A 21,801-nucleotide genomic window follows, 5' to 3' on the forward strand; every position below is an offset into this window, starting at 1 on the left:
CTCAAAAGTAGGGGGGGGGGGGGGGGCCTACTCCAGGCTTCCCCCCCGCGATCAGCCGTTTGAAAAGATTGCAGCGCTTATATGAGGCAACCTTCTCTTAATTGTTTATCTGCTGGCTGTCGCAACTGCAGCTTCTCTGTCCCATTCACTTCAATGGAACTTCTCTGTCCCATTCACTTCAATGGAACTTCTCTGTCCCATTCACTTCAATGGAACTTCTCTGTCCCATTCACTTCAATGGAACTTCTCTGTCCCATTCACTTCAATGGAACTTCTCTGTCCCATTCACTTCAATGGAACTTCTCTGTCCCATTCACTTCAATGGAACTTCTCTGTCCCATTGAGGTGAATGACGCTGCTGTTGCAAACAATTAAAAGAAGCCAGTACTTGTATGAGTGATGTGGTCTCTTCAAAAAAGCTTATCGGCATGGGTGCCAGGAGTTTGCCCGCCCCGCCAATTGGATAGGCCATCAATTTAAAAAAAATATTAAAAAATATGAAGCTTGGCATAATCCAAGGCTGACATCATGTCAATTACAAATGTCAGATGGGTGGTTTCACAGTTTTTTTCAAACCTCTGCAGTTTTGATGTAGTTTTTTGAGTCAAAGCCACAAATGGATCTGGCAAGAAGAAGTACACTGCATCAACTCCAATCTTCAAGAAGGAGACGTATAAATCCTTTCTTTATATTTCCTTTTGAATCCACTTTGACTTTTGCTCTAAAGACTGCATGAAAAACTGTCAGGAAAAAAAGGGCATTTTTCTTTTTAAAAAAACAAAAAACGCGTGTGAAACCATCAGCTGACAAACGGAAACCTACAAATGAGACTCCTGTGTTTTAAGACCCTCAGAGAATCCCATGGTGCACATCCCTGAGCAACCTTTGTTAAAATCATCGGCTTGATCATTAAAAGGCACACATTCTCACTTTACAAACACTTCTTAAAAATAGTCTATTGTATTGCCCAGACGTAAAAGGGTGGCTGTATACCTGCCATGGTGGAAGGCAGGCCTTTGAACCTGATGGATACTGAAGAATGTGGAAAAGAAGTTATAAGGCATATTACATGCTATGACGTATTGCCTATCACAGCATCCTCATTATATCTTCTACTCTAACATGCCATGCAGTGCTGACTTTATATTTGCAGTTTGTATTGGCTATTGGCTTTAATACTTATGCCTGCTAATATTCAGTATTCTACTATGGATAACAGCATGATAAAGACAAAAATACTACAGGAAAGAGAGGTGGAAGGGGAACTCTACTTTATCCAAGCATGAGTTTCAGGCACTCATCAGTCCCTTAATTCTGCCTAATCTATGGCTTCAGCTTCTTTACTGGAGTTCTTAAAATTAATCCTCCTGGAAAAAATACTCTATGTTATGCCTTCTTCATGAGCCAAACTCCAAAGGCAGAAGTCATGCACCAACCTCTTCCGACCCTGTACAAGGCATATCCCTTTAACTATAAGAGACATGTTCTGAGAAATTGTATCAGACATAAAACTATATTTACAGAGACAATATAATAAAGGCAAGTTGTTTCATCCTGCAGATTATGGCTCTATGTGAGAGGTGTTTACTGATAGCAGATCCCACCGGGACAATGAAGTGCCATCTCCCTCTTGGATTTTATTTCTTCTAAAGGATGGCAACACTTCTCCCTCTGACTGTACATTGCAGATAGTAACAAATACATCCATATAGAAATTAAGGGATGCTCATCGCCAAGGTTGATCACTTGGGTCTCAGCAACTGAAGGAACATGTCACCAAGAGAAGAGCAAACTAAAGCATCAGCACAAAGTGTACACAAGGTTAAACCATCTGATGAACAAGGTTTGAGAATCCAAAACACCCCATACACATTAGATGGTTGGCTTGTCCTTATTCATCTAATGTGTATGGTCAGCTACACTCAACATTACATAGATCTAAATGAGGTGTAAAGTAAGACTGGGAATACATGGTGCTCTTGGGAATGACACATCGCACGACAAAACATCATTGTGTAACAGTTCAGCCACTGAATTGGATAACAGCGCAAGTGATAAGGTAGCCTGACTGAGTCCAAAAAACGCAAAAAATCCTGCAGTATTGGAATTTTTTGTTATTTTGGAGTCAAAGCACCTTTCAATCCAATCTCTGCACTGGTACACAGCAATCTCTAGTCAATGACAGGCATGCCAGCCAGTATCAGCATGTGGTCCTAGCCCAAAAATGTCCAAAGGTTGAGGTCAGCTATATGGATGATTTGTCCAGCAGCCAAAAAGATAAGATTAACCTGAAAGTTGAATGTTAACCCTTTAGAATAAGAATATAAAAAACATTTTTATAACATAATCTGTCAGTCCAGTTCCTATAGGAATAGGTACATAATTAAGCAGTGGTAGACCACTGTAGCAAAATCCCATTTAGCACACAATAAAACGCAATAGAGTTGCTTTTCAGTTCTTTGCAGATTTTAATTTCCTCCTGAAATATTCTGGTGCTGCCTCAAACAGCCAGTCGGCATCCACAACACACAAGTCTCTCATATAGCACTTGGAAGTATGAAGAAGTTCATTGTAAATGACACACGCTGGCTTGCAGTGGAAAAGAACGGATGAGGGGTGTATAGACACAGGTTGGTGCGTCTCAACAGTGGTGTACGTTCCATCGGGTTGAAGCTCTGCTGCATTCATAAACAGGCCATGAGCTAAGCACTGCCGGATATTGCGCGTATCTGTTCTTGAGGACTCTATTGGCATTGACATCTGTTTTAGAAATATATACAAACTGATATTAGATGGATGCTGTGTAACAAGGCAGGTCACATCATTAGACAAACAGGTTTTAAAGAAAAGCATTTATAAGGCCATAAAGGGATAAACTAGTAAAGCTACTTTCACAAATCGCGTTTGGTGCAGATCCGTCTTGTATCTGCACAGACGGATCCGCACCAATAATGCAAATGCTTGTATCCGTTCATAACAGATCCGTTTGCATTATTCATAAAAAAAAAAAGTCTAAGTCAAACGGATCTTGACTTCCATTGAAAGTCAATGGGAGGCGGATCCGTTTTCAATTGCACCATATTGTGTCAGAGAAAAACTGATCCGTCCCTATTGACTTACATTGTAAGTCAGGATGGATCCGTTTGGCTCCGCATAGTCAGACGGTCACCAAAACGCTGCAAGCTGCGTTTAAGTGACAGTCTAAAAAACGCAATAGAGACCAAACACAGCCAAACTGATGCATTCTGAATGGATCCTTATACATTCAGAATGCATTGGGGCTGAACTGATCCAATTTTGGGCTGCTTGTGAGAGCCCTGAAACGCATCTCACAGGCGGACCCAGAAACGCCAGTGTTAAAGTAGCCTAAGTGACACGAGTTCTGACTATATAGCTTCCAGAACTGCCAGGGGAGATATAATGCATACTGTGCATGGGATCCAGCTGAAAAATACATTAGGGCTTTTCTCAGCTAATCAGCATTACCAGGAATTTTCTTAAAAAAGCTGATTGGCTGAGAGCAGGTGACGGAGAGGGCATTCTTCACAATGTTCCTTCCAGGCACATTATACAGTCATTCATTTCCAAATCTGGTTCTGGAACTGGAATAAAGCAAGACCGTAGAACTCCCTAATCTAAAGGGATTGTCTCATGACAAACCCTTATCCTCTATCATAGGACAGGGAATTATACCTGATCAGCAGAGGTCCGAAACTGGGGGTTCCCAGACGATCAGACACTTATCCCATGTCCTGTGGATAGGGAATAACTGTTCATCATGGGACAACCCCTTTAACCATTTATACGTTTATAATACTTCTATCTTACAACAGAGGGCTTTAAACAGGTTTTATAGGATTTACATATTAATGACCTGACCTTAGGATAGGTCATCAAAATAAGATTGGTTAGGTCCCACTCCTGGCACCCCTACTGATCAGCTCCAGTGAGAACCGCAGCCTCCTCGCAGCTTAACAAGCACAGAGCCGTACATTTGATACTGGCAGTGCTTGGTACTGCAGCTCAACACTTTTCACTTAAATGATGCTGAGCTGCGCCTAGGCCACGTGATCGATGAATGTGATGCCATATCGCCTATGAAGAGGGGTTAGGGTTAGAAGTACCGTGGCTTTTTTGTACAGCCAACTCCTGGGACCCCACAATCTGGTATAAATGATATATCCTGAGGATAGAACATCAGTATGTGAAGCCCAGAAAACCCTATTAAGAGAAGTTGGGGGGGGGGGGGGAAAGAAAAGAAAAAGAACAACAATACCTTTATACAAATGTCTCTGAGCTGAGCACGGACCTCTGAAACCAGCACCATATTTCTGCCGTTAATAAAATTCTCTCTGCACCACTCCTGCAACAAAATAAAGCAGATATATTTTCTCTGTGTATCTATCGCTCCAGACCTGTGTGTACTGGTCAATAACTGTATTCCTGATATCAATGTTAGGGTGCATTCACACAACTGTATAAATGAGTCCGCAAAATTGCGGAACGGGTGTGGACCCATCATTTCAATAGGGCCGCAAAAGATGCAGATCGCACAAGGTGTGCTGTCCACATCTGTTGTTCCATTCCGTGGCCCCACAAACAATCCGCAATCACAGACAAGAATAGGCTTTCTCTATATAGCACTGGCCATGTGCGGTCTGCAAAATGGAGAACGCACATGGCCAGTATCCTTGTTTTGCGGATGCGTAACTTGCAGAACGCAAAGCACTTTCCGTTGTGTGAATGCATCCTTACCTGTATCCTGTATTTTCCACAAAATAAGGCTACTTTCACACTAGCGTTTTTACTGGATCCAGCAGGGTTCAGCAAAAACGCTTCCGTTACCGATAATACAACTATCTGTATCCGTTATGGACGCATCCGGTTGTATTATCTTTAACATAGCCAAGACGGATCCATTATGAACTTCATTGAAAGTCAATGGAGGACGGATCAGTTTTCAATTGTGTCAGAGAAAATGGATCTGTCCCCATTGACTTGCATTGGGGGTCATGCCAGATCCGTCTTGCTCCGCATCCCAGGACGGAACGCAAACTACAACATGTTGTGGTTTGCTCTCTGGTCTGGGAACGTAACGGAATGCATTTTGGAGCATTCCGTTCTGTTCAGTTTTGTCCCTATTGACAATGAATGGGGGACAAAAATGAAGCGTTTTTTTCGGTACTGAGCCCCTATGACGGATCTCATACCAGGAAACTAAAACGCTAGTGTGAAAGTAGCATAAGCAGGCTCTAGCACAAATTTTCAGCCTTTTTTTTTTTAAGCTTTGCTCCAGAACGACCAACCGCTATCTGCTATTATATTCTTCCACACTGCAAACCCCTCATCCTGTCCCCCAGGACCTTAAAGGGGTTGTGCAGTGGATAGTGATGACCTATCCCCAGACCGGCGGGGGTCTGACTCCTGGCATCCCTGCCAATCAGCTGTTTGAAGAGATGGCGGTGTTCGTGCGAGCAATGCTTCCTCTTCAACATTACACTGCACATCGTCTCGCATGTAGCGGTGGAGCAGTGGAGCTGTACAAGCGATCACCCCGCACCGCCAAGATGACGTGCAGTGTAATGTTGAAGAGGAAAAGGCAGTCACACAAGCGCTGCCTCCTCTTCAAACAGCTGGTCATTGGAGGTGATCAGTCATACACTCCTCCAAGAGACCTGATGGTCTGTCTTTTTACCACCACCCTGTTTAAATCTGCCATCTGTCAGGGTATTTTATATCATTCCTGCTTCAAAAAAAAATTAGTGGCAGAAGTTATCATCATACAGCTTTACAACTGCCTCAGAAAAATACATGTGGGTCAACTTCCCAGTACATGAATCCTTTTCCATGAGAAATATCTTGAAACGTAGTCCTCTTTGTATAAACGTATACGGACTAGAAAAGGGACACAAACCCTGTCAAGCATTTATGGCAGATCCTGATTTCCTAGAACCCTATCTCACATTCTCGGAGCCAGAATAAGTGGACCCCCTGGTTGAGGACATGCCACAAAAGTAATATCAGTAGAACTTGCCTTATTTTTACCCAGGTTTTTGAATGCTCGGTGGATGTTGAGTAAGGTGATATGATCGCCCTCACTAGAAATGAACTTCTTGCGTGCTGCTTGTACTTCATCTCGTTTGGCAGCTGGATTATGAAGAACACTGTCCACAGACAACAGTGCTAAAATAGTCAGGATCTCCTCTGTACAGTGGAATTTTGGGGAAATGAGGATAGTCTGCAAGAAAAAAAAAAAAAGTAATTTTAATAATGGCCAATTAAATTTCTCATTGGTTCTCCAATACTTGAGAACAGTTAAAAGGGAGTCTTTCACCTAAACTGACCATTATAGAACACTAACACCATGATCTGCATTATAGTCCCCATTTTGAAATGCAACTTACCGTATAGCTGTCCGTCGATTATTTTCGCTACAAAACACTTATTTAATATGTTAATTAGGTTATGAAGGTGCCCTGGGGCGGCGTTCAAGCGGCCAGTGCCCAGGCCCCCCGTCGCTTTTCATATGAAACCCCTCCCCTTTCACTCCTCTGGCCCGCCCTAGGTTCTTCAGAAATCCAGCACCGTTCACAAGATTTGCCGCGCCTGCGTACTTCATTCCCAATTATGATGGAGAGGCACAAGAGCGTTTAATGTGCATGTGCCGCCCCGTACATCTAGCCGGCCTTGTGCCTCTTCCCATAATAAGGAATAAAGTGCGCAGGCGCGGCGAATCTTGTGAACGGCGCTGGATTTCAGAAGAACCTAGGGCAGGCCAGAGGGGTGAAAGGGGAGGGGTTTCATATGAAAAGCGATGAGGGGCCTGGGCACCGGCCGCTTGAACGCTGCCACTGGGCACCTTCAGAACCTAATTAACATTTTGAATAATAGTGTTTTTTAGCAAAAATAATCGACGGACTTCTATACGGTAAGTAGCATTCCAATATGGGGACTATAATGCAGATCATGGTGTTAGTGTTCTATAATGGTCAGTTTATATGAAAGACTCCCTTTAAAGACCAAGGGACTGACTAAATGGATATAGGTCTATTTCCTACTACATGAATGATTCTCCATGAGAAATATATTTTCATGTAAGCCTCTTTACAAACAAGTGACACTTACTGGAAACAAAATCCTAACATTTATTTAACTGTCTGCCTATAGCCAGCTGAAAGTGAATCTCCACCTGTCATCATTATGGTGTTTTTAGGTCTGAAATTCTGTGACTTAATTTCTTTGGGAGCCATCTACATAGTGTGTTATCATCAAGGTCACTGTATGCTAGTATGTAGTTTGTTTTTAAAGGGGTTGTCCTAGAAAAAACACTGCTCCAATCATTAACAAGATACATTAGGAAAAGAAAAAATATCAAGTGTGGACATTCAGTGTAAGGCCTCTTTCACACGGGCATTGCGGGAAAAGGTGCGGGTGCGTTGCAGGAACATGCACGATTTTTCAGCGCGAGTGCAAAACATTGTAATGCGTTTTGCAAGCGCGTGAGAAAAATCGACATGTTTGGTACCCAAACTTCTTCACAGAAGTTCGGGCTTGGGATCGGTGTTCTGTAGATTGTATTATTTTCCCTTATAACATGGTTATAAGGGAAAATAATAATAGCATTCTGAATACAGAATGCAAAGTACAATAGTGCTGGAGGGTTAAATTTTTTTTAACTCACCTTAATCCACTTGATCGCGCAGCTCGACCTTTGGTGACGTCACTCCGGTCATCACATGATCTTTTACCATTCTGATGGATCATGTGATGACCGGAGTGACGTCACCACAGGTCCTGTTCCTGCACACAGCAAAGAAGAAGACAGAAGAGAAGCCGGGCTGCGCGATCAAGTGGATTAAGGCGAGTTAATTATATATTTTTTTTAACCCCTCCAGCGCTATTGTACTATGCATTCTGTATTAAGAATGCTATTATTTTCCCTTATACCATGTTATAACGGAAAATAATAATGATCGAGTCTCCATCCCGATCGTCACCTAGCAACCGTGTGTGAAAATTGCACACCGCATCCGCACTTGCTTGCGGATGCTTGCGATTTTCACGCAGCCCCATTCACTTCTATGGGGCCTGCGTTGCGTGGAAAACGCACAATATAGAGCATGCTGCGATTTTCACGCAACGCACATGTGATGCGTGAAAATCACCGCTCGTGTGTACAGCCCCATAGAAATGAATGGGTCAGGATTCAGTGCGGGTGCAATGCGTTCACATCACGCATTGCACCCGCACGGAATACTCGCCCGTGTGAAAGGGGCCTAAGGCACCAGGAAAGATACGAGCAACCAAGTGAGGCATTCTATGCATGCTACTAACACATTTTAGTGATACCATATATGCAAATATAGTAACATTCTCTTTTTAAGAAGCAAATATTTACCTTTGAAAACTTAGGCTCCAAAGGAAAAGCAGCCATTTTCTTCCCTAACGGTGTAAGAATGATCTGATCTTCCTTTCTTTCCACAGCACCAAGCAGATCCAACTGCTCAATGGCAGCCTGTATGGAATCTGAAGAAATATGGGTTGCATTAGAAGTAAAATTCTGTAAGCCTAATGCATTTCAAATTGTATACACCCGTGGTTCTCAATCTGTGAGGAGGGCTTGGCTAGTGAGGAGCATCTGAAGACGTAGTTTGGCAGGAAATGGGTATAGGACGCACATATCTTTCTCTGGCTGCACCAATCTATTGTTTAGAAACATAATTCAATCCTTTTGTGTTTTTTTTATATGTTTTACTGGATTCAGGATACAACAATTATTACAAATTGAAGGAATTTTCTAAGCTTTTGCCACAAACAAAAGGTGAGACTTCTCTATGTTTAAGCTGGTGAGGCACCGGTAGAAAATGATTGAGAAGAAGTGGTACAGACAGCATGCCATAATTACATCCTCTGTCAGATTCATACGGAATCCAAAAGAAACAATATAAAACGCAAGGCCTCATGCACCTTTATGCTGTGCACTGAGGTTCCTTCATTCTGCTAATTGGTGGGTGTTTTGGGAGTCGGATCCCCACCGATCAAATTAATGCCCTATCCTAAAAAAAACATCAATACCAGGATGTCACTTTAAAACAGCAAGTTTTGAGGAGAGTTGAAAACTAAAGAATGCTGAAAATTCAGTTTTACCTTTTCTAAAACCTGTTAGTATGTGCCCATACCTGGTGAGGGTTTTGATACAAAATCAAAGGTGAGGATGTTAGGGACTCTCAAGACAAGAAGCTGCAGCACCACGCTGGTCAGATTACACCTGCATGAAACATTTTTAAAACACAAATGTAACTTAAAATATAATATAAAAAAAATATAGGTTAATATATTTTTTAACATTGTCATGTAACTTTCAATAGCTACCTTACGTGTTAGATAAAAGCAGTAAAATTGTAACATAACATCTTAATACCAAGGCTATTTTTTTAAATAAACGGCTCTTTAGCAGGTAGCACAGGTTGTTTAATCTTTTATTGATTTAAAGAGGACCTTTCACTTGTAAAAACAATGTGAACTAAGTATGCTGACATGTAGAGCGGCGCCCGGAGATCTCACTGCACTTACTATCATCCCCGGGCGGCGCTCCGTTCTCCCGTTATGCCATCCGGTACCTTCGCTCTGTAAGTTATTGTAGGCGGTGTCTGCCCTTGTCCTGTGGGCGTCTCCTTCTCCTAGGCTGCAGCGCTGGCCAATCGCAGCGCACAGCTCACAGCCTGGGAGAAAAAAACCTCCCAGGCTATGAGCTGTGCGCTGCGATTGGCCAGCACTGCAGCCTAGGAGAAGGAGACGCCCACAGGACAAGGGCAGACACCGCCTACAATAACTTACAGAGCGAAGATACCGGATGGCATAACGGGAGAACGGAGCGCCGCCCGGGGATGATAGTAAGTGCAGTGAGATCCCTGGGCGCCGCTGTATATGTCAGGATACTTAGTTCACATTGTTTTTCCAGGTGAAAGGTCCTCTTTAAAGATAAATCAAAACGTCACAAAAATGGTAACTAACAGCATGAAATACTGAAACATACAGTAAGAGAGAAATGACTTGGTATATAAAGCCAGATGCTGAGAGGATTTCTTTACAACCGATTTGATTAAGGCCATGTTCACATCACCGGTAATCTGATCCAACACGTTGTTCCCGAAGAGAACAGTCTGCTGGAGTTTCCCGGATTCGCCATTACTGAATACTGCCCTTCACTAGCAGACCCAATAGACTATAATTGGATCCGGCCGCTTTCTGCCATGGCATTGTATGCAAAGCTTTTTGTCTGGACAAAACCCGGCATTCATATCAGAAAACGGCTGGATCCCATTATAGTGTATGGGGTCTGACGATGAACAGCAGTATCCGGCAATGTGGATCAGTGACCTCCGGCAGGCTGTTCTCTCCCGGAACAACCTGTCGTGTCAGGTTACCGGTGGTGTGAACATAGCAAAACTTGTCATGCATTTATGTCCGATTATATGTGTGGCCTGATTAGACACTGGGCCTCGCCACAAGAGAGTGTAAAAGTGCTTCCCCGCTGCCTTCATGACAGACTTTGAGAGGGGGCACATCGATGGACTGAGAGAAGCAGGATGGTCATTTCAATGACTTGCCCATATTTAGGACGTTCTGACCAAGAAGTTAGGAAGCGCTGGATGCAGAGGGTATGTGAGGGCACCAACAGCTCAGTGATATGTGCAGGACATCCTGAAGCCACATGTGTTTTCTCTCATGGCAGGGCTACCAACTGGCATTTTTCAGCGCTCGATCACACACATCAAGAGTTTGTCAGGAATGTCTCCGCCAGACTGAAACACTTATTTGGCCTGCCCCGGTTGCCAGATTTATTGCACATCGAGCATTTATGGGACCAGCCGTGATACCAGCTTCGGCAACCTACAATTATGCTTGATCTGCTGCGAACATCTTGTGCCGCAGGATACCATAAAGCATTTGTGTGCCTCCATTTCCAACCGCATATCATCTTGTATCCAGGCTAGAGGCGACCCAGTAGAGTACTAGAGCCTCTTTTCAGTTATAAAATTTTCCCCAATAAACTTATCATTTCGCTCTAATATTGCAATCACTCACACATTTTTTTTGTCAATGAGTGTAAATCAATTAAAAGTGTAAATTGAAATTGGTGGAAATCCAACCACTAGAACCCAGACCACAAAAACATAGTCCAACTCAATGAGATGTGAAGAAACAGAAGACATGGGATTAATCATTGTCTGCATCAGCTGGCCTTAAAGTTTTAGGAGATGTTAAAATTATAAAAATGTTCACTTTGTGTTATCACTTAGATTAGAATTAGGGTGTAATGGTCCCTGTACAGCAGATTGTTGGGAAGGAAGCATTACTTCGCAACAATTTGCTTATCACTAGCAGAGGAGAGCACTGTATTTACATGCACCGATCTCCTCCAGCTCCCCCAGAGTATGGGGAAGAGCGATCACTAATCCATCGCTCTTCCCGATACAGCCTCGTTGTTTAACGGCAGCAGATCGTGTTTACATAGCACGATCTTCTACCGGGAAACAAAGATTTTTTGTGTTCCACAAACTATTAAGTTACCTAATGAAAGACCGTTTTGCTTGTTTATTACGTTACTATGAGCGTTAGCGATGATCTGTTCAATTCCCATGTAAAGTGCCCTTTAGGCATTGAAAAACTTTACTACTTACCTCTGTATCTCTGGTATGGTCATTTTCTCAAGCTTCTCAAACTCATCCTCAGTGTAGAGTCTGTAACATATGCCACTATCTTCTCTACCTGCTCTTCCAGTTCTTTGCCATGCCTGGGCTTTGGATACCCGCTGCACTGCCAGAACCTCAAGACCACTTTCTAAGGGGAAATTGCAATGAACCGAATGTCAGAAAATTACCAGATAAGGAGCACTCAGCACTCTACTCCATATGGGATGGGACAGAAGTTCCTGCAACAATAGTTTTTAGAAAAGAAAAGAAAAGAAAGGAATGAATCTTTAAAGGGAACCTGTCACCGGGATTTTGGGTATAGAGCCGAGGACATGGGTTGCTAGATGGCCGCTAGCACTTCCGCAATACCCAGTCCCCATAGCTCTATGTGCTTTTATTGTGTAAAAAAAAAAAACGATTTGATACATATGCAAATTACCCCGAGATGAGTCCTGTCCCTGACTCATCTCACGTACAGGACTTATCTCACCTGCACATGTATCAATTTTTTTTAATTTTTACACAATAAAAGCACACAAAGCTATGGGAACTGGGTATTACGGATGTGCTAGCGGCCATCTAGCAACCCATGTCCTCCGCTCTCTACACAAAATCCCGGTGACAGGTTCCCTTTAAAGAGGCTCTGTCACCAGGATCAATCCCATTACTGCCTGGTAGGACTCATCATGCTGATTAAAACTGTACCTTTCTTTTGTCTGTACGATAAACAGCGGCAGAGATATCTGCATTTTTATTCATATGCCACTGAGAATGTGAAGTACTTTGAGGCGGGCTGAATATTCTGAGCACTGCTCTGTAACACCCCCTGTGCTCTGCACAGTCCCCCTACCCTTGATTGACAGGGCTAGACATGCTTCCTAGCTGGCTTACATCTAGACCATTTTCTACGTCTAAAACAGGCATAGAAAATGATGAAGGAGACGGGCCCCTCCTCTGCCACGTCCACTTTTTTAGACCTGGCATGAGCGAGCGGGGATAAGTTGCAGATTGCTCAGCAATCTGTGTCAGAAATACACCTAATATAGGAGTATTTATAGATAATTAATAAATGAACCCCAAGTCCTCTAAACCAGTGTTTCTTAATATCTCTGAGCCAAGTAACCCCATGGCAATGATAATGCTGTACCTGCTAAAGTCCTAGCTTGAACACTCTGGGAGAACTTCCTATAGACATGGCATGTACCCAGTGGTGTACATGTAGCACAAGTTGAGAACCTGGACCAGTATTACCCAGAGTTCCCAAGAACCCCAGGGTTCCGTGAGCTCTGATCAAGGGCTCTCCAGAACACAGCAAGAAGACATCTACAATAAGGATCGCAAAATTCCCTGCCCATACACCAAGCTTACTTGTAGCATGAATAGCAGTAGAGGCTCCCTGGAAGTGAAAATATTTTTCAGAGGGTTTTCTATGGCTTTTTTTAAGGGAATCTACAAGGTACTTAGTCTTAAAGGGATTCTGTCATCAGAATTTAGGCCTATAAGCTAAACATATGGCAAGGTCCCTACTAATACACAGAATCCTAAAGTGACCTTATCAAATGCGCCTGTGGCTCTATAATCATATAAAACAGGTTTATATAACCTGTTACTCACGTCACAAATGTGTCCAAGGGGACGTCTCACGATGCAGGGTGCCCGGCAGGCACATGCGCACAACGAGGCCGCTGCCAGGAGTCCCCACGCGTGCGCACTAGGTATAACCTGATGCGCCCGTGCGATCTGGCTGAGGAGAGCGGACGTCAGAGAGGCAGCGATGAACTGAGGTAGGCGGCTCTAATGAAAGGGAGGGAGGCGATTTCAATTCAGAGGGCGGCGCTGGGCACCGAAAGGAGATGGCTGCAGCCGGGCACCCTACATCGTGAGACATCCCATTGGACACATTTGTGACATGAGTGACAGGTTATATAAACCTGTTTTATATGATTATAGAGCCACAGGCGCATTTGATAAGGTCACTTTAGGATTCTGTGTATTAGTAGGGACCTCGCCATATGTTTAGCTTATAGGCCTAAATTCTGATGACAGAATCCCTTTAAGCAAATTAGCATGCTACTTATAAAAGCGAACACATACCAGGGTTATACTTCTTTGCTTTCACCATGCCAGTATCTATTACATATTTGATCCCTGTTATGGTGATGGAAGTCTCAGCAATATTGGTCGAAAGAATAACCTTGCGATGATCCTGAAAAATAAAAACATAATGCTTCTTCTGGTGTTCACTGAAAAGAGTACTGTATGTGCTTACACAGTATCTATAATTACTCAATGATACTGTAACTCTTTATTCAAGCACTGGGGACACTGGTGTAAGAGAATTCTCTGCAACACTTACCTTTGGGGCATTTTGGAATACACGTAGCTGTTGAAAATGTGGTAGAGAGGCATAAAGTGGCATTACAGTCATCTGGGGACAGCCATCTGGGAGGTGTTTTGCTATGTCTCTGCATGTCTTTGTCATTGCCTCAATTTCTTCCTGACCAGTCAGGAACACTAGAATGTCATGAGATGCTGGTGCCTCCTACAGAGTAAAAAAAAAATGCATGGATTACAGTAAAACCTGTATGCAAAAAGCAATTTCCAGAGAAAGAAAACCATCTCATTAGAGCTAACATTTTCCAACACTGTCCAAGTTCCACTTCTGTATTCGGCGCAGGCGCAGTGAGTGAAGGCCGCGCTCCTGGTGCCAGCTCCCCCCCTAGTCTGCGCCGACTAAGTCACCGCGAGGAAGCCGGCACCAGGAGCGCGGCCTTCACTCACTGTCCCTGCGCCAAATATAGAAGTGAACGGCGCAGGCGCGTGATTTCCTCAACGATGCATGGAACTTGGACATCAATCAAGAGGAGCAAGGCGGGCAGAACAGAGGACCTGGGTGGGTTAAAGAGTAGACGGAGCCTCTAGGAGCTGAATCTACGCCCACATAGCACCTAGAGGCTCATTAGCATATTATCAAAGTGTGTATTTTACCAAAACGGCTGCAGGGAGAAATGTCAAAAACATACTGTTATGTAGTACTGACATGGGCGCATGTCAGTCAGCTACATAACAGTATTTCTGGTGGTAGAAACCTTTTAACGTGTAGCGACAAATCAAAGGTTTTCATTGGTGGGCGTCTGAGTGCTGAGACTCCCACCGATCACCAGAACGAAGAGTGTGAATCATTCACACAGAGCCGTCTCTCTCCTCACTGCAGGGGACAGGCTCAATACAAAGTCTAAGATTCCACTTCTGCTGCGGAAAGAGAGACCACACTAAGAGCTTCTCTTTCCTCGTTCTAGAGATCAGTGGGGGTTTCAGCACTCAGATCACCACTGATCAAATCCTTTGATATGTCGCTACGAGATAGCAAAAGTTATGTGAACGCTCAGTGACCCTTTAAGTAAAACTGAATCAGAAAGCCTTTTTCTACTCAAGAAGTAGTCAAATATTTCCTATGGAGCATTCTGTCACTTTGCACATTACCTGATGGATTTGAAAAACTGTAACCAGGGCAGCTTGAAGATAATCACTTTGAGGTTGCTTGGTATAGAAAACCTGGATAGGATGCTGTCGACCTTCCAAGTAAAGAACTGGGGCTCCATTGAAATATTGAGAAAAGAGATCCACATCCATTGTGGCTGACATGATGATAACCTGTCAGGAGTGAGGGGAAGTTTGGATATGTTACATATATTGCCACAGCATGCTGTCTGCTCCACAACTGCCCTCCCTCCCTCCCTTCTCCAGACTGAAGAGGAGAGGGCTGTTTTAGATGTTCATATCACAGGATTGGTAGCAGCTACAAGTATGGGCATGGTCTTGTTTGAAAGTGGACATTCCAAGCATTCACATCATTAGCTCCACTACATCGGAAGATATAGTTGTTAGAAAGTAAAGCTGGCTTCACTGTTTTCACTCCCGACTCAATTTCTAAAAGTTATATCTACTGATGTAGTGGAGATAATGCTGTGATTCTGGTCTTGTTTGAAAGCTTGAAACGCTACATTTCTATCTGCTACCAATCCTGTGATATGAGCATTTAAAACAGCACCCCCCCCCCCCTTACCCTTTTGCCCAAGCTCTGCTCATGCTGAACTGTTAAGTCCTTTTCTCAAAGCACGAGCAGAGCTTGGGCAGAACTGTTAGGTGGTTAAAGTCCAATTTTAGTAAAGCCACTATCTCTCCATTGCAGTGAGCACTGAGTAAAGCTAGCCAGACACATTTCACGATTGCATGTTATAGTTACTAGAGAGGGGTTGTTGATCCAAGGAGTTATTCTGATTGCCTGATTTGAAGGATTTTTTTCCCCATAGTGTGAGGAAAATTGGCCTCTACCTTACAGTTTTTTTTCCCTTCCTCTGAATGAACTTGCAAGATAAAAGGCTGAACTGGATGGACAGATGTCTTTCTTCAGCCTTATAAACTATGTTACTATGTATTCACATGCTGCGAAAAAATTATCAGTATGAAAATTAACATACGGTGTGGATTTTAAGGCTAGGTCTACACAACGACATGTGTCGCATGATACATAGGGGACAACTACACTGCAACATGTGTGGCGCGACATTGATGTCCCACCAATGTCGCGCTACAATTTTTATAATGATAGTCTATGGTGTCGCACTGCGACATGCGACAGTCCATTTCGCAGTAGGTCGCATGTCGCGGTGCAAGACCATCATTATAAAAATTGTTGCACGACATCAGTGCAACAAATGTCGTCGTGAAGACCTAGCCTTAATCTGTAGCATGTAAATTCTTCACAAGATTTTTCATGCAAATTTCACTCTGGGCAATACACTGGGAAGAAACATCCAGATTTTATAGCAATATAAAATTTTGTGTAAACGTACCCAAAATAAGATGGACTTGTGACATGCTAACTGGCACTCCACTTTCAGTACTTGTGGTGCCCATCTTGTCTCTTTGTAGTAGAGAGGGCACAGGGATAGCCATCGTAAGTGACCCTGAAAATTATTCAACACCTATCCACAGGATATTTGATGAATATTGGTTCGTGGGAGGTCTGACCATTGGGACTCCTACGATCCTGAAAACTAGGGGCCCACACTCTGAATGGAGTGGTAATGTGCATGTCTATCCACCACTCTATTTACTTCTATGGGGCATACACAGACCAACACAACAGAGAACATGACTTAGGGTAATATACATTTTGGAAATCTACAGAGAACATGACTAGCAATTTCCATTTTTTAACAAGTATTTGTGAGATTACCTTTAACGGTAACTTTCCAAGCTCCTTTCTCTTTTTTTGCGCCGTTTTGACAACTCCAAACAGAACATCAGTGTGCACTGTCCTCTCATGAGCCTCATCCAGGATGACCACACTATACCTGCGCAGAAGTGGGTCTCCTATTGCCTCACGAAGCAGCATACCATCAGTGAGGAACTTTATTTTGGTCTCTTCGGATGTAACATCTTCAAAACGTACAGTGTAACCCACCTGCCAATAGAAACACACAATGATCTAACTTGGGATGAACACAACCTCCCCACCTTGGCTGTTGTGAAGTGACAGTGCGGAAGAAGACGTCTGACCGATACCATGGTCATTCAGCAGAACAACAAGAATGCATTACAATAAAAAGGCATAACAGAAGTCTATATACAGTCCCTGCTTTAATCACTTCTGGAACACCCATAGACTAGAAACGTACAGGACGTCCATATTTACAAGGTTTGTCCTGCCATATATATTGATGACCTATGATTAGAATAGGTCATCAGTATAGATCGGCGGAGGTTCAACACCTGGCACCCCTGCCAATCAGCTGTATGAAGAGGAGGTGGCGCTCCCTGGTTATTACACTACACGTCATATCCTATGGAGCGGCGGTGTAGTGTAATTTCATTATACTGTTCATTACACTGCAATTCATCTCGGAAGTGCAATGTCATCACAAGTACTCGCTTCATTCACTTGAACAGAACGAGTACTTGTAATTACAAGTACTCGTTCTGTTCAAGTGAATGAAGCGAGTACTTGTAATGACATTGCACTTCCGAGATGAATTGCAGTGTAATGAACAGGAAACGACACTCACATGTAGAGCTGCCTCCTCTTCAAACAGCTGATCAGCAGGGGTGCCGGGTGTCGGATCCTTGCCGATCAGATATTGATGACCCATCACATTAAATTCAACGGATCCGCATGCAATCTACGAACATGTGAAAGAGGCCTAACTTTTCAAGGATGCTTCTGAATGTCCATGCAGACTTAGCAGCTTCAATCATTCAGCTGTAGGAGAGATGGGCCACTGTCTGTGGCAGCGGGGTTCACCATACAGAAGGAAAAGATTTTTTTTTTTACCATTCCTGTCTTCTCCATGGCTGCATACACAGCACTGAATGAGCGCTGTATGTACAGATCAGGAAGCAGCCATGACACTTCTTGCTCTGATCCTAGTTATCATGTGATCACCGGGGGCCAGGTGCCTGCAGAACCAGCTCAGAGTTACAGTGAGGTTGAACAACCTTGTACAATGTCTCTGGGGGCTGTATTCCTCCTGTAACTGGGGCTAAAACGTCAGCAAAAAATATGATGGTAAATGTCACTCAAAGGTCTTGTATGACCTGAAGGCTCCATTCACACGTCCATAATAATGGGTCCACATCCGTTCCGCAAATTGCGGAACGGGTGCGGACCCATTCATTCTCTATGGGGACGGAATGGATGCGGAGAGCACACTATGTGCTCTCCGCAACTGCATTTCTGGAGCGCGCCGCCGATCTTTCGGTCCGTGGCGCCAGAAAAAAAAAAAAATAGAACATGTTCTATTCTTTTCCGCAATTAAGGACAAGAATAGGCATTTCTATGGGGATGCCGGCCGGGTGTATTGCGGATCCGCAATGCACTACGTATGCGAGAATGGACCCTAAAAGGTACACAAAGTGAATAATAAAAAAATAAAGATAAAAAAAAAAAAAAACACAATCAGAAAAAAAAAATGGCACAGCAAGCCACGCTGCAGCTTTTAGCCCCAACCCTGCTGAACATAACTAATACATCCCATACATCAAAATGACCTTTATGGAAAGGGGACAAAACTATTTTAGTTGACCAATGTATTACTTAAGAAGAGGTTCAAAAAGTATTTACATAGCCTAATGGAATAAAAAAGCTATGGCTTTTACAGATACATGTACTAGAACGGGGATGCTCAACCTGCGGCCCTCCAGCTGTTGTAAAACTACAACTCCCACCCTGCCCTGCTGTAGGCTGTTAAGGCATGCTGGGAGTTGTAGTTTCGCAACAGCTGGAGGGCCGCAGGTTGAGCATGCCTGTACTAGAAGAACAGAAAAGTGTCAGGTCAGGAAGGGTGGAGGAATGGCCCGATATAATGCCTATACTAAGAAAGTAACTAGAAAGGACTTCCCCTTCTGATAGTAACCTGTCACATGTAGTGTAAATGAAGGTACCTACCAGTTTACTGAGCTCAGTCTTTCTCTCTTCTGATACTCTTGTTGCCAGAGATATAGCAGCAACTCTGCGAGGCTGGGTCACTCCAATGATGCCCTGGCGCCCTATGCTGGCTTCATACAGGTACTGTGGAATCTGAGTCGTCTTGCCAGAACCAGTTTCACCTGTCACATAAATTATGGAGATTATCCAGCAGAAATTTCATCAATATGTGCAATAAGAAAACAAAATATAGCAACCAACAGAATAGAGGTGATGCACAAGTGCCTATTCTCACTGCAGGAGGTTGCCAAGTTGCCAACCTCCTCTCATGGGATCTACTCCCATCTTTGGCAGGAGATACACAGTCATTAGACCTAGTACCTACCATAAAATAGTCTTTTTGGCAAATAAAAAAAACAAAAAGCATCAGAATTATTTTTTTTTTTTTTAATTATACTCGTCTCACGAATCCTGATACCTAACCTGGCGCATTGTAAATTATATCCACACCAGCGCATTGAGTACCAGAATACTGTAGTAGGTGACCACACTGGAGCGTGGTGTGCCAGCATACTATAGAAGGTGACCACACATGAGTATTGAGTGCCAGCATACTGTAGAAGGTGACCACACAGGAGCATGGAGAGACAGCATACTGTAGAAGGTGACCGGACTGGAGCATGGAGAGACAGCATACTGTAGAAGGTGACCACACATGAGTATTGAGTGCCAGTATACTGTAGAATGTGACCGGACTGAGTGTGCCAGAATACTGTAGAAGGTGACCACACTGAGGGATGGAGAGACAGCATACTGTAGAAGGTGACCGCACTGAGTGTGCCAGAATACTGTAGAAGGTGACCGCACTGAGTATGCCAGAATACTGTAGAAGGTGACCGCACTGAGTATGCCAGAATACTGTAGAAGGTGACCACACTGAGGGATGGAGAGACAGCATACTGTAGAAGGTGACCACACATGAGTATTGAGTGCCAGCATACTGTAGAAGGTGACCACACATGAGTATTGAGTGCCAGCATACTGTAGAAGGTGACCACACATGAGTATTGAGTGCCAGCATACTGTAGAAGGTGACCACACATGAGTATTGAGTGCCAGCATACTGTAGAAGGTGACCACACAGGAGCACTGAGTGCCAGAATACTGCAGAAGGTGACCACACATGAGTATTGAGTGCCAGCATACTGTAGAAGGTGACCACACATGAGTATTGAGTGCCAGCATACTGTAGAAGGTGACCACACATGAGTATTGAGTGCCAGCATACTGTAGAAGGTGACCACACATGAGTATTGAGTGCCAGCATACTGTAGAAGGTGACCACACATGAGTATTGAGTGCCAGCATACTGTAGAAGGTGACCACACAGGAGCACTGAGTGCCAGAATACTGTAGTACATGACCACACTGGAGCACTGAGTGCCAGAATACTGTAGTACATGACCACACTGGAGCACTGAGTACTGAGTGTGCCAGAATACTGTAGTACATGACCACACTGGAGCACTGAGTGCCAGAATACTGTAGTACATGACCACACTGGAGCACTGAGTACTGAGTGTGCCAGAATACTGTAGTACATGACCACACTGGAGCACTGAGTGCCAGAATACTGTAGTACATGACCACACTGGAGCACTGAGTGCCAGAATACTGTAGTACATGACCACACTGGAGCACTGAGTGCCAGAATACTGTAGTACATGACCACACTGGAGCACTGAGTGCCAGAATACTGTAGTACATGACCACACTGGAGCACTGAGTACTGAGTGTGCCAGAATACTGTAGTACATGACCACACTGGAGCACTGAGTACTGAGTGTGCCAGAATACTGTAGTACATGACCACACTGGAGCACTGAGTACTGAGTGTGCCAGAATACTGTAGTACATGACCACACTGGAGCACTGAGTGCCAGAATACTGTAGTACATGACCACACTGGAGCACTGAGTGCCAGAATACTGTAGTACATGACCACACTGGAGCACCGAGTACTGAGTGTGCCAGAATACTGTAGTACATGACCACACTGGAGCACTGAGTACTGAGTGTGCCAGAATACTGTAGTACATGACCACACTGGAGCACTGAGTACTGAGTGTGCCAGAATACTGTAGTACATGACCACACTGGAGCACTGAGTACTGAGTGTGCCAGAATACTGTAGTACATGACCACACTGGAGCACTGAGTACTGAGTGTGCCAGAATACTGTAGTACATGACCACACTGGAGCACTGAGTACTGAGTGTGCCAGAATACTGTAGTACATGACCACACTGGAGCACTGAGTACTGAGTGTGCCAGAATACTGTAGTACATGACCACACTGGAGCACTGAGTACTGAGTGTGCCAGAATACTGTAGTACATGACCACACTGGAGCACTGAGTACTGAGTGTGCCAGAATACTGTAGTACATGACCACACTGGAGCACTGAGTACTGAGTGTGCCAGAATACTGTAGTACATGACCACACTGGAGCACTGAGTGCCAGAATACTGTAGTACATGACCACACTGAAGCACTGAGTACTGAGTGTGCCAGAATACTGTAGTACATGACCACACTGGAGCACTGAGTGCCAGAATACTGTAGTACATGACCACACTGGAGCACTGAGTGCCAGAATACTGTAGTACATGACC

At 43.9% G+C, this 21,801-nt stretch overlaps 1 protein-coding gene across 1 annotated transcript in view; it reads right to left on the reverse strand.

The window, feature by feature from the left end:
• DHX33 (DEAH-box helicase 33) overlaps positions 1 to 21,801 on the reverse strand; it is a 34,448-nt gene continuing 12,647 nt past the window's right edge. The window contains exons 2-12 of the mRNA XM_044284788.1: positions 19,147 to 19,307; positions 16,939 to 17,166; positions 15,180 to 15,350; positions 14,053 to 14,238; positions 13,791 to 13,902; positions 11,685 to 11,844; positions 9,180 to 9,268; positions 8,399 to 8,526; positions 6,035 to 6,238; positions 4,277 to 4,363; positions 1 to 2,760 (exon numbers count right to left, since the gene is read on the reverse strand). Of these exons, the coding sequence (XP_044140723.1) occupies positions 2,452 to 2,760; positions 4,277 to 4,363; positions 6,035 to 6,238; positions 8,399 to 8,526; positions 9,180 to 9,268; positions 11,685 to 11,844; positions 13,791 to 13,902; positions 14,053 to 14,238; positions 15,180 to 15,350; positions 16,939 to 17,166; positions 19,147 to 19,307 (1,835 nt within the window). The 3' untranslated portion in view covers positions 1 to 2,451. The remainder of the gene's footprint in view (positions 2,761 to 4,276; positions 4,364 to 6,034; positions 6,239 to 8,398; positions 8,527 to 9,179; positions 9,269 to 11,684; positions 11,845 to 13,790; positions 13,903 to 14,052; positions 14,239 to 15,179; positions 15,351 to 16,938; positions 17,167 to 19,146; positions 19,308 to 21,801) is intronic.

This window comes from Bufo gargarizans, chromosome 3, assembly GCF_014858855.1.
Source record: "Bufo gargarizans isolate SCDJY-AF-19 chromosome 3, ASM1485885v1, whole genome shotgun sequence".
Classification (NCBI taxonomy): domain Eukaryota; kingdom Metazoa; phylum Chordata; class Amphibia; order Anura; family Bufonidae; genus Bufo; species Bufo gargarizans.